This window comes from Carcharhinus amblyrhynchos, chromosome 1 (genome assembly GCF_965287045.1).
Source record: "Carcharhinus amblyrhynchos chromosome 1, sCarAmb.v2.hapA, whole genome shotgun sequence".
NCBI classification, from domain to species: Eukaryota; Metazoa; Chordata; class Chondrichthyes; order Carcharhiniformes; family Carcharhinidae; genus Carcharhinus; species Carcharhinus amblyrhynchos.
Genome location: NC_137324.1, coordinates 56,806,947 through 56,820,905, shown reverse-complemented (window position 1 = coordinate 56,820,905; position 13,959 = coordinate 56,806,947). Strand labels below are relative to the sequence as shown.

General features: G+C 41.8%; 1 protein-coding gene across 9 annotated transcripts in view; it reads right to left on the bottom strand.

Moving 5' to 3' along the window:
- Window positions 1-13,959, bottom strand: part of LOC145340852 (protein unc-13 homolog B-like) — a 580,250-nt gene that overhangs the window by 77,706 nt on the left and 488,585 nt on the right. For all 9 annotated transcript variants that reach the window (XM_080185311.1, XM_080185327.1, XM_080185336.1 and 6 more), the window contains 4 exons: window positions 10,293-10,378; window positions 2,870-2,996; window positions 869-965; window positions 21-164 (listed from right to left, as the gene is read on the bottom strand). In XM_080185311.1, the coding sequence (XP_080041437.1) occupies window positions 21-164; window positions 869-965; window positions 2,870-2,996; window positions 10,293-10,378 (454 nt within the window). The remainder of the gene's footprint in view (window positions 1-20; window positions 165-868; window positions 966-2,869; window positions 2,997-10,292; window positions 10,379-13,959) is intronic.

The window sequence follows — 13,959 nt, the reverse complement described above, 5'->3', positions numbered from 1 at the left end:
GTTGAAAAAACTATTCTTACCTTTGCAAATCTCCTCATGTAATGAGCAACGATCAAGGGATCAGGACACTCAAGTTTCTTGATAATCTCAAAGCTCTGATTTAATTGCGTGAACACATCCACCACTGAGCAGGAGAATAAAGCGTGCTCAGATGTTTGCTGGAACTAATGTACAACATATAAATTCAGTTTAGAAGTCAAAGTATTTACAGCATAGCTACAGAATTAAAGTTAAGTTTTCTAACCCCAAATTACACATTTTTTGCTTGGATGCTTTAAGATTTTAAACTCTACAACCTAGCCGTCAAATCCTAAGCTTGACAAAAAGAGCCTCCCGGGATTGCTTTTTCTAGGTTGCAAACAGCTTAAAGACTTCCACCAGACCCTGCTAGTCCCCTGTTCCCATGTGGGTAAAGCTCCATGGTTAATATGAACATGCAAATTAGGAGCTGGAGTAGGCCATTCGGCCCCTTGAGAATGCTCTGTCCTTTAATCAGATCATGCCTCAAATCCACATTCTGCTAACTCCTGATAACATTTGAATCCCTTGTGGTCAAGAATCTATTGACCTTGGCCTTAAAAATATTAATTAACCCTGCCTCCATCACTCTCTGGAGAAGGGAGTTCCAAAGATTCACAACATTCAGATGGAGATGAAAGGTCAAATCAGGTCAAGGTGGTATCCTGCTGATGAGTCTAAGTTCTGTGTCCCATCCCTATTATGCGCCAAACAAACATTTGGGATAGAAAGGTAGAAGACATTTTCAACTTCAAGAAGCTGAGACAAATATCAGAAAAGTGTACCTGAAGAGTCTTTGATGAGGTTCCTCATTACATAATTAAAAAATACATAACTTCTGAATACATACCCCATCCTTTTTATCTCTCTCAAGGGCTCCATGCAGGAATTCCAAGGAAACTTCCTCATTTTCATCTAGCCACTGCATTGCAAATTGTTCAAACCACCTAAATTATATAAGATTTGATACCGTCATCAAGATGCAAATAAATTTCTAATAAACTCAAGTCATAAGTCAGAATTAAAATTTTTTTGAAGACATGTAGTCAGATTTAATATACAGATATAGGGGATAATTTTCAAGCCTCGCCCTGCCTAGTGCAGATTGTGCCTGGAAAATAGCGAGCAGGCCTAAACATTGGTTTTGCTCTTGATGCCAAATTGTTTCCAATCATCCTGGTCCTTTTCTAATGGTGCAAATTGGATTGCCCCCAGAAAGGGCCCGAGGTTGATTAGCATATTTAAAATAGCATTTAAATATGCAAAGTCTGTTCGACACTGGATTCTCCCAGCTTCCTGGATTTTCTGATCTTTGGGCGCAGTGCAAGCCTGGCAAAAAATCATGATTGATTCCCACCAATGGAAACCAGGTGTGACGGCCATGCTGGGGGAGCCCAGAGGCCATTGAAGCCCTGGAATGGTTGGGGACATGGCTGGGTGATACCCAGCTGGCATCCTGACAGTACCCATCTGGCACACTGGACTGTCAATTGGGCAATGCCAAGGTGTGGACCTAAGTGGGGGGGGGTTCAGCCTGAATAAGAGCTCTGATGTCAGAGCCTGAATGAGGGTGAAATTGGGAAAAATTCACACTTTTTAAAAAAACTTAAAAATCAATTCTTAACTGACTTAGTCAAAAAATTCTTGCCAAGCTTGGATTCCACCAGTAGGGTGAAAGGATGGAGCCTAGCTCAACCAAAATCTGGCTGACAGCAGCAGAGGTTGCAATTGCACATGTGCAGATTTCTACGCTCTGAGAGCACAAAATCCAAGCTATAGCCGGCCTTCTGGCTGATCACCCACCCTGCCACCAACATGGGGCCTCATGTCCGATCTCACTACTCCCCCCAGTTGCTGTTGCAAAGTGGCAGCAGTCCCTCCTCCTCATTGATCGCTGTTGCAGAGTGTACAACTGTCTTACCCCCCGCACCAACGAATGGTTCCACCCATGGTTTGGCCCTGTCTCTGGTGCCTAGTGGCAGACTGGCAGTGCCAAGGAGCCAAGTGGGCAGTGCCAGGTTGCTGGGCATTTTAAATAACATTTAAATATTACAATCAGCCTCATGCCCTTTTCGAGTGTAAGGTTGTTCATACCAGTTATCCAGTGCCAGTAAGATCATGAGCGGTGAGAAATCAGTGCGAACCTGATTTCTTGACTCTTGCAATTTTACTGGCTCACTTCACCATTGGCACAATGGTAAGGTCACCCTCTTATTTTTTGCAAAATTGTGGCGACATATTTCTATAATATATTATAAAGCCTCAAATTAATGTCAGTGGAGGTTGTTTCAACCCATCTCTTAGGTGATCAACTCAGATACTTATCACAAATTAGAAGATTAATCAATTGGTCTGAGTATTACTTCGAAGATTTGTATAAGGGTTCAGATTTCTTGGGCCTTTTACTGCAGGTAAGATTCTCCCTTCAAAGCTCCCCTAACTATCCTACAGTTTTATGCTGCCAGTTCAACATAGACATCGCTAAGGTCTTCAGAACTCTCCTGGTTCCAATTCTTAGCTATTACATCCTTTAGTTAAAACAATTTTTAATCTCTGTTTGCCAGCACTCAGAACGTCAAATGAATTATGCTGGAAGAAAATGTTCCCTGCTCAGCAGTCAGTTTGTTTTAAACTCAAAGAACCTGCTTGACTGACACATGCTGACACATACACTGACACACACACACCTCCCCGCCATATATTAACTTCTGTTTTTCTTTCTTTATTGTTAATCTGCCAGGCGACTTGGTCCCTTGATCAGATACTGGAAGCAATGTGCTGTACCAGAATTATCTCCCCAACATAACACATATGCTTTTCTCCAAAAACACTTGGCCATCACAATACTCACGCTGGATATTCAGGTACAGTCCCTTTGATAGCAGGAAGATCTTGGACATATTCATTATATAGCCATTTTACTTTAAAGTGCAAATTCATGTAGTCTGCACTTTTACAGAGCCTGTGCTTCTCGTGTTCTGAAGAATGAGAACATAACAATGGAATTAATAATACATGTGTGACAAATATATTGTCCCTTAACATTATACAGCAACAAAATCAAGGTATGGCTTGTTTTTTTCATTATAGCAAAACAAATGGGGGCGATTTTCCCATGCTGTTTAGCAGCACAGCGGGCCAGGAGACTCAAGCAGCGGCTACGTAGCGATGTTCCTGCTAGGTGCCACAGCCTCCACAAGTGTCCGCCCACCAGATTTCCGGCGCCATTAGCTCGGCACCAGAAATCGGCACAGAAGTATGTACTGTATTCAAATAAGGATTTGAATCTCATTAGTGAGCTCCGGACTGAAGTCTCCGGGCCTGCTCGAGTCTCCCCCCACCGCCAGGAGTGTTTCACTCCAGCGGGTCTGCAGTAGCTCCCCACTTGTGGGGAGCTGGCGGTCCAACCTCGCTGGAGCGATGGGAGACCATGGAGGCCCCCCAGGAGGTTGGGAGTAAATGGGGCTTCCCCCCGGGCATTGCCAGCTTGGCAGTGTCAGCCTGGTCCCCTGGCAATTCCCAAGGGGCAAAGTAGCAATGCCAAAGGGCACCTTGGTAGAGCCCATGGGATATCGAGCAGTGCAAGGGGTGGGGCCTAATGGGGCTGAGTTTAATGAGGAGGTAGGGGCTCCCTCTGCTACTCTGCACTTGGGCTTGGTGACAGAGGGAGGGAGGGAGGCGAGTGATCGGGACTGGCCATTGGGCTGGGTGTAAGAGTCAAGGCTGCGGGCGGGGGGGGGGGGCAGGGGGGCGATGCTGGTGGGAGGAGGAGTTGTGGGATGCTGGCCAGCGATCGGGAGGCTGGCAGTACAGGGATACTGCGCACGTGCCAATCACCACTATGACAGTTCAGCGCATGCACAGTGGATGGCACAGTATGATGCTGCCAGCTTCTCCAGTGGGAATAGCCCTGTCCACTGTGATTCATGCTAGCACACTCTGCAGTGCACAGAGTGGGAGAATCATTTTGAAAATCCCACTGAAAAAACAGCTAGATTTACTCCAGTTTTTACGCAATTTGACAGTTGGAATTTTTTTGAGAGAATCCTACCCATGCTATCTGTGCATCATGTTGTTCAATGACAAGACCACGACAGAATGACAACACATCAGTCTTGGGCTCATTTAAAACACATGAAGACAAATACCATATCTCCGTTCATTGCATTTTATAAAGATCAATTAGCATAATAACATCAGCAACTCATAGCAAGGGACCACGGCAGCAATTATGAAATGTTAAATAGAAGAATAATTTTCCAGTGAAGAATACTGGAAATGTTTTCTTTGTTTATTTTCATTAATTCTAAAAAAAATCATGTGGAACATTTATGCAAAAATGGCTTAAACTATGTGCGAAATTCATTAAACTCAGGAAATTGACTTTTGTAGTAAATTAAACAAAAGCTTTAATTTATACATTAACACATTACAAGAGCAGGACTTAAATATGAATTATATTTGTATAATTATACAGCCATTCTTTCAACAGATGCCTTTAAAAACAGCTCTTCTCATTGGAGTTAGCTTTTTCTTCCATGGGATGTGGCCCGTCCCTAATTGCCCTTGAACTGTGTAGCTTCCTAGGGCCATTTCAGGGGGCATTTAAGAATCAATCACTTTGCTGTAGATCTGGATTCATATATAGGCCAGGCCAGGTGAGAACGGCAAATTTCTTTCCCTGAAGGACATTAGTGAACCAGATGGGTTTTTATAACAATTGACACTGGTTTCTTGGTCACGTTTCTACTTTTTAAATTCCAATCATTTGCCATGTTGGGATTTGAACCTGAGTCTCCAGACCTTTACCTTGGGTCTCAGGATTACTAGTCCAGTGACGATGCCACTGCACTACTGGTACCTCGCTTCCTAAGATCATTGCACTGCTGTCATCATTAAGGGGCATTGGTGAACCAAATGCTATTTTACAAAAATAATAGTTTTGTGGTCATCATTACTCAGACTACTTTCTAGTCCAGATTTATTAATTGAATTTGAATTCCACCAGCCATATGGTGGGATATGAATCTGTATCCCTGGAGAAATAGTCTGAGTCTCCAGATTACAAATCCAATGATTTTACTACTACACCACCACTTTCCCTCACTGTTTATTCTTAGCTCCCTCCTCTTGATAATGCCATCCAAAGGCAGATTCCAAATGCAGCTGCAGCTTTCACTTGACTTTCCCCTCCACACTGCTTGTCTGAAAACCAATCCAGTCTCTCCAGTTAAATATTAAAAAGACTAAACAAGCCATCTTCAGCTCTTGCCCCAAACTTCGCATTCTCACCACCAATTCCATCCTCTTTTACAGTTGTTCTATATGACTCAGAATCGAGCTTCTGACCCCAACATCTCTCCATTATAAAGCGTTTCAAAATTATGCTGTCCATTGCTTTTCGCCTCAGCCTAGAAGCAAATCTGATTATCCCAGGGGAGGCAGCACATAGTGGTATTGTTGATAGACTAGTAATCCACAGACTCAAGCTCTGGGGACCTGGGTTCAAATCCCACCATGAAATTTGAATCAAAAGCTAGGATTAAAAGTCTAATGATGACCATTACATTATTGTTGAATGTCATAAAAACCCATCAGGGAATCTGACATCCTTACTTCGTTTCCAAATCCACACAATTGTGATTGACTTTTAACTGCCCTCTAAAATGATCCAAGAAGTTAGTCAGTTCAAGGGCAATTAAGGATAGGCAATAAATGCTGGCTCAGGCAGCAACGGCCACATCCAATGAATTAAAAAGAAATTCCACCAGTCTCCTAGCCGATCTCCATCTTCATCCATCATCCAAAAATTTTAACTTGTATAAAACCAGTGCTCATTGACTGACATTGGCCTGTGGCCTTGGGATGCTGCTTTCCATTAAAGGCACTATAAAAATGTGAAATTTTGTTGAACAAAAAAAATTCTGCACACAGTGTTGCAATCACGATTTCCCTATGCATTTATTTGGCTCAATGAGCTGATTTGTGCAGCTTTCAATGAGTTACTTTTATGAAAATGTACCTTTGGCAAACTATATGCTGAATCAGAACATGCAATTTATTTTCTTAATTTAGCATCTGATGTTGAACACCTAACGTGGGGTTACCAACATCACACTGTACACCCACACAGTCCCACAATGTTCCTCCATGTAAACTTTTCTTCCCTCATTCATCATCTCTCCAAAGTGTGATTCATATTGTAATATGATGTTGTACAGTCATTAGCAGCTGTGTGGCACTAAGCCCAACTGTCAAGTGTAAACCTTCAGTCTATCATGCTATTTTTTTTCCTTTCTTGAAAGTACTGGCAGCTTGGTACCTTAATATCAACCATGTGTGAGCTTAGATATTATTTCTCAAAAGATGGGTTTGAGAGGGTCAGATGAGATGTTAAAGACTTAATTTAAAAATATTGGAAACCTGCCCCCAACAAAGTGTGGTGACTTCTCCAAGGCTTCCTGGCCTCATACCATAGGCTAACCCTCCCCACTTGGCAAGGCTGCCAACATGGCTGTCTGTTGAGTGGAAAATGGAACAAAACATTGACAATGGTTGATGTTAAGTTTGGTACATCATACCTGTAGATATTTGAATGAGAACAAACAGAAGTGGACTCAGCCACTGGCACATCACCCAAGAAAGCTACAGACTTAAAGCACCTTCTCCATAGATAGCTCAATGTTTGCAATTTATCTGTTTCACTGGTTTTAGTAAGTTTAAAGTTTATTTATTAATGTCACAAGTAGGCTTACTGTAACAACACTGTAATGAAGATATTATGAAAATCCCAATGTGAAAAGGTGCCACATTCTGGCACCTGTTCAGGTACAGCCTTTTTAGCACAGCCAATGCACCTAACCAACATATCATTTGGACTATGGAACAAACCGAGGCAGTCAGAGGAAACTCATACAAACACAGGGAGAACATCCGGAGTCTGCACAGACAGTGGCCCAAGCCAGGAATTGAACCTGGGTCCCTGGTGCTGTGAGGCAGCAGTGCAAACACATAATTTATGAATGTTTCCTGTTTTGTTTTAGAAAGCAGTGAGGAACTAGCGTGATTCTCTACATCCTCTAACAGATGAAATGCATTCTTCAATGCGTTTCATTTTCAACTTTATAAAGTAGTTGCTGGAGAATTGTTATTCTGGAGAGGTACAGCTGAATATAGATAAGCTAAAATTAACAGTAGCAACAGGACACCAGATAATTAACAGCTACAAGAACTTTTGGGTATCCTGATTTCAGTTTTTTATTAGTTACATTTAATTTGATTTTTGTGCTATATGAGTTTGATTTCCTTTGTGATAAAGTCCATTGTAGATCTGGTGTTAAAGCAGCATTTGATGCTGCTCAATTATTCCTCTGTAGAGATGCACTAAACCATTGTCTTCTATAATTAACTCTACACGAAACTTTTATTTGAGGTGGGAATTATCAGGATAGCAACAATGGATTAATTAAAACATTGATCAGTGGAGGTACATTCCTTTTGTCACAATGCCAATGTAACAGGCTTGTAGGAAATTGAAGCTGCAATCCCAGTTCTGTCTGTCTGACAATTATTTCGAAGAGTCCCCTGCGTTTCACTTCTCTAATGATTTATCTGCAACAACCAAAATAATTGGTCCTTTTTCTGCTTGTTACTACTTGTTACTTTCTTACTGACAAGGAAATATCCATAACTTGGACTATGCTCCCACTCAGTCAAAGATGTCATGGAAAAAATGACTACATTAAGTTGGAAAAAACAATAATTTAAAAAAAAGACAACTGTTTTTGTAATGCTTGTTGACAGATTAGATCCACTGAAAGTTACATCTCTGAATCTGGAAGTTATAAATTTAGCCTGGCCCAGAAAGCTGAACTTAGCCATGGTCTGTTTAGTATAAGCTGCAGTTGAGGTCAGGGAGCAGAGTGTTGCTTTGGAAGTCCAGGTTTCCAACCATGAAGAAGAGTTTAGTTTTTACAACACCCTCACCAGAAATCAGCCTGATTGACAGGCCTGGCTTTCAGCCAGACAGGAAACACTCTGAAACAGGCCACAGGAGCTATTAAGTCTGATCCATGACCCTGAGGAACAGAGTTGGGTTTCTGCCAGCCCCATTAAAGTATTTAAATTGTTGACCTACCTACTGGGAGTGGCTTTGGTTGCCTGATGTTTAAATCCAATGTGGGCATTAGGTTAAGGTAGGGTTAGAGATTTTTTAAAAAACTCATCCCTGAACGTAAGAAGCAGAAAAAGGAGAAGGCTATTTGGCCCTTCAAACTGGATCTGGCATTCAACATGATATGGTTGACCTTCTTCAATTCCACCTTTCTGGGCCGAAGCTGATTTGTTTAAGTGTCAGGAAAAGTAGCACTATTCCAATAGGTCACTTAGAACCCTAAAATCTTTCAGCTTCTGGCTTGAGATTGAGCATCTACAGCTCTCTGGGGTAGAGAACGCCAACGGTTCCTTTTGAGTGAAGAACTTTCTTCTAATTTCATTCCTAGATGGCCAAATTGTCAATGTTCTACAAATTAAATTAAATTCCCTGCTTCAAGTATAAGTGAACTATTGTCATGAAATAAGAACTCACAAATGGAGCATAAGTCCCAGTTCCTCCATGCCAATGCTATAGTTAAGAAAGCCCACCAATGCCTCTACTTTCTCAGGAGGTAAAGGAAATTTGACATGTCCACTACAGCTCTCAGCAACTTCTACAGATACACCATCAAAAGCATGCTTTCTGGTTATATCACAGCTTGGTATGGCTCCTGTTCTGTCCAAGACCACAAGAAACTACAAAGGGTCGTGAATGAAGCTCAGTCCATCACACAAACCAGCCTCCTACCCACTGACTCTGTCTACAATTCTCACTGCCTCTGAAAATTAGCCAGCATAATCAAGGACCCCATAAACCCCAGATATTGGGAAAAACATACAGAAGTCTAAGTTTACGTACTTAAGAACAGCTTCTTTCCTGCTGCCATCAGACATCTGAATGGACTTACCTTATATTAAGCTGATCTTTCTCTGTACCTTAGCTATGACTGTAACACTACATTCTGCACTCTCTCCTTTCCTTCCCTATGAATGGTATGCTTTGTCTGTATAGCGCACAAGCAACAATACTTTTCATGGTATACTAATATACGTGACAATAATAAATTAAATCAAATAAACATTTTAACCACTTTTGTTTTGATCAGAAATTCGTTTCAAATATCACTACAAAATTCTGTTAAGCCACTCAAGAAACATCATTACATCTAATTACTGATAAAAGACACTACTATTTCTGAAAATGCAGTTGTGAATTATATTTTACATTAAATTATATAAAGCTGGAATTGAGAAAAAATGTCAAAGAAATATAAAGAAAATAACTTATTCAGGGATGATAAAAATTAAAACTAGCACTTTTTTTAAACATTGAATTCACTTAATAAATTTTCTATTTGAAAATACTCTCTCAGATTGAAAACAGCTCTGACTAATACGTTCCGAATATACTTAAAAATTCTCATGGACTAAATCATTACAAATTACATATCAGATTTTGATGAGTTAACAAAATAGGACATAGTAAAATAACACTAAAAGCTTAAAATCCTTCCAACTATTGCAGCTTTATTTAAATACAGTGAAGCAGAAAAATGCATAATAAGAACACAAACTGGTTGCCTAGCAGCTGAGTAATTAGGCCTCAACTAGGCGACCCAAATTCAAATCCCAGTCTTGAAGTGTGTTTACACTATTTATCTCCTGCAGGGGTAAATTTGCCAGTCTTGGCTCAATTGCCTGACAGACAAAGAATGAGCACAGAAAGACATTCTTTCCTATAATGCTCTAGCAGGTCAAAATAAGTTGTACTTTCTGGTGATTATTGCAGGTTAGGTTTCTTTTTATCCTAAGCTAAGGATAGAATGAAGTAAGTAGAGGAATGAGAATTTATAAGATTTTAATTTTTACTTTTATGGAGCTACTATTGTAGCCCCAATTTGTCAGTTGTATATTTTTTTAAAAAAAGAGAAAGTCACATACATAAAATGTGGACATGATAATATAATTGCTAAGTTTTAGCAATTAGAAATAGTGCAACAGCGACATGGCATACATTCCAATCTGCAAATTTTCCAGTCTGGTGATCTTAGAGGCTAAACAATACAGACCAAATAATTCTGACCATTGGTCCTTCATAAAATTGGAAAAATAATAAAAGTGGTTCCTTACTGCATCGCTCTTCATATCCAAATAATAAAAATGTTTAGCTGAATACATACCTTCCATGGCATATTTCATGTCCTGTGCAAATAGGTTCCACATTACTTCTGCGCTTATCTTTCCCACATTAAGCTCCTGTGGAAATCTGAAATTAAGGAAATATTATTTGAGACAAATCGACTGTAGGAACAAAATTGTTCAGTTGTAGAAAACAGATAAGCGGTCAAAGCACCTTAAGTGAATAATTGGATAAGGACTGAAAATTGTTCCTGAGATCATGATGCACCATTAACCTATGCCAATCTAGTCAGACCCAAGAAGTACACAAATTTCATGCATGTGAGAGGCTAGCACCACTTTAAGTTAGCCTGCACTACTTCAGCCTAGCATGCACCTGTTAAAGGGGAGGTGTATTCTGACTGCAGCAGCAGAAGCTGTAACTGGTTACAGAAGATATCTAGAGGAGGAAGATGAGTGAAAAGTATGTTACAGGGCAGAGTATGTTCCAAGGTCCTCTGGTAGAACACTGGATGCCTTGGTGGGTGGGCAGAAGGAGAAATTTCCTTTACCCATAGGGACCAGCAGGCCTTCCAGACAAACACCAAAGACAGTGGGAACAGATATCCATTATATCAATGCAAGTATTCTGGCCCAGAGGACCTAGATACAATGCAAGGAGAAGTTTAATGATCATATGAGTGGTCAAAGTCAGTGAGTCTTCAAATGCCACTTCTTTACAGGTAAACCACTGCTCTCACACACTGCTCAATTCACCAGATCCACTTCACTCACTTAGCAACATTCTCTATCAAGAATAACACATACTTCCCATTCATAGCTTCATTTCAGCCTCATACAGTTAGCATTGCTGCAAGCCTCATATCCACATCTCTCAGCTTGCACACAATGCCAACTATTCAGCCAGGGCAGGTACGTCACCCAAAGACAGCACACAACAGTCATTCACACACTTCCCACACTTTTGCAGGACAAGGTGTGAATAACTATTGGTAGCAACAGCTAAGCAGCCAAGCAGAGACACGGCTGCATGTTCTCATTACCTGGAGGTGATGCTGGCCATTACTGGTTTAGCTCTGACTGAGGTAATGCTCAGCAGTAAGGCTGAAACCATTGAAGATGACACATCCCACTTCCCCCTCATCCCAGAATCTCTACTGATTAACAAGCTACAGATAGTCAAAATGTGCAGCTGTTGCATTCTTCACTTTCCCCACCCTTAAGTCTTTTGCTCTTCAAATTCCCAGGAAGTGTAAAAAGTAGCTGGGGAGCATGAAATCTGATCCTGTCCAGTTTAAGTGGAGCTCATCCCATCAGAACCAATACTGGTATCAGTGCCTCATGAATTAAAATCCCTTCTTCCCATGCTATGCTCTAAGCCACCTGCTTAATTTTCCAAGCTGCTTGACTCTTCTCCAATTGGCGTGACTCACGTAGCAATCCAGGGATTATTTCCCTCAAGGTTTTGTATTTTAACTTAAGGCCTAAATCCTCAAACTCTCAGCAGAACATAATTTTTTTATGAGATGTGTGAATCACTGGCTGGGCCAGCAATTATTGCCCATCCATAATTGCCCATGAATGTCTTGCTGGACTATTCCAGAAAGTCATTTAAGAATTAACCACATCAACCATATTTCTTGTTCCACTTATGTCGTTGGTTCCTACATGGACCACAACAACTGGATCCTTCCCCTTTCTCTCCAAGTTTGTCTCCAGACATGAGAACTACAAACTTGACCTTCAAAACCCCCAGTCGTTACTGCAGAGAAAGTACTGGGCCAGGATTCCTGCAGTATGTTACAGGCTTATCTGGAAATCTACTTAAAAACTAATGCATTTACACTATTCACAGTACATACAAAGTTATCAGGAAGACACATTTCCCCTTAGGACTTCCCGTCTACTCTCTACTGTACCTTGCCTGTTGTCAGTGCCAATGGATCAGCATTTCCATTCTGTTAGTCCTTTACAGTACAAGGGAGCAAGTAGACTGATCAACATCTTTCAAGTCAGAAACAAGGGGCAGAATTTTACAAGGTTGATTCCAAGTGTCCAGCCAACGTGAAAATGGGAGAGTTGCAGATCCATTTTTTAGGCGGATTTTCACACCCAATCCTACGTATTTAGTTACTAAAAAAATGCAGGCAGTGGACTTGGCTTAATTCAACAGCCAGCCAGTAGAGGGAGCTGCTGCACATGTGCAGGCCTCTGATTCCATATGTGTCCAATAGCAACTGCAGGGGTCTGAACAACAGTGTCAGGCCCCTGCTACTGAGGCAGCCTCAACCAGCTCTCCCGCACCCCACCGCAATTGTGGGGCCCACAGCCAATTGTGAGCCACACAATGCATGGGCATCTAGCTCCCGCCACCCCACCTTGTCACCCAGACTGATTGCACCCCCTCCTCCCTTGATCCAATTGCAACTGCAGAGTGGCAGTGCCCCCCCCACGAGGCACCCTGCCCCCGCAGCCACCCCCCCCACCCCCCGCCCCCCAACGATCTGATCCTGTTGCAGAGTGCACAGCAATCCCCCCCCCCCACTGATTAGGCCTCCCCTTCATGCCCTGCCCCCATAGGCCCCACCCCCATTGGTCCTGCCACCATAGGCCCCACCCCTTGCACTGCTTGGTGGGCAATGCCAAGGTGCCAGGCTGGCAGTGCCAAACTGGCACTGCCCAAGGGGCACCCATCCTTGCCCTTGGCCTCCCCAGGGGGCCTCAAAGGCCTCCAATTTCACCAACAAGACAACCAGGACTGTTCCCCATTCGTGGGGAGCAGGTGTTTTCCTCGCCAGTGAGAATCTGTCCCGGCGAAGCCATAAAGGCAAGTGAGCCCAGATGATGGAATGCTGAGCTTACTAAACACATGTAAATTCTCATTTAAATATATCTGAATAAATTACTCAGACTCTGACCCATTTCTGGAATCAGGCTGACCTTGCAGGAAATCCAGCTCTCGTAAAATCATGAGGGCCAAGAAATCGGGCATGGTTTTACATAAAATTCCACCCAAGGTCTTCACCAGGTTTAGCACAACTCCCTGTTGACCTCACCACCTATAAACAGCAGTGGCACTCAGAACACTTCCACAAAATTGGATAAAACCAGTAGAAATTACTCAGCAACTAACCTGAAAGTAGTTTATGATCTCTTCAGAACAACAGCAGGATGAATACCTCACAAAGCACTATTTAATGTCCGGTTCTGAGTGTTTTAGCTGGCATGAGCTAAAATAATGATGATGTCAACTCAATATTACCTACTGACTGGTATCACAATTTGCCTACTGTGCATACCTCCGATGCACACTTCCAGGACCTGTGCTAATGCTCTCACCAAAATGGCATCTATCGTGCGACATGCCTAAAGTTCAAATGGAGTCCAAAAAGTAAGCAGATCCTGCCATTCAATCTGACAGAACCGAGGAAAAATTGTTCTTTTGGGTTTCCCAACCTCAAAACTGTCCCATGATTGCCCCAATTTCTGACCACCTCCCTTTCAACATGAGGTCAATATTTCTACAGATTAGTTCAGAATTGAACTTTCTTAAAGCTTAGGTTTCTGTGTTCTATTATTCTGGATGGGATGAAACAGCTTGTTATTTATTATTTATTCTTTTTTCAAATTCTTATGACAATAATTATATCATTTCTCAACTTTATTTTTGAGAATGTTCCCAAGTTCCATCATCTTTCCTCAGAATAC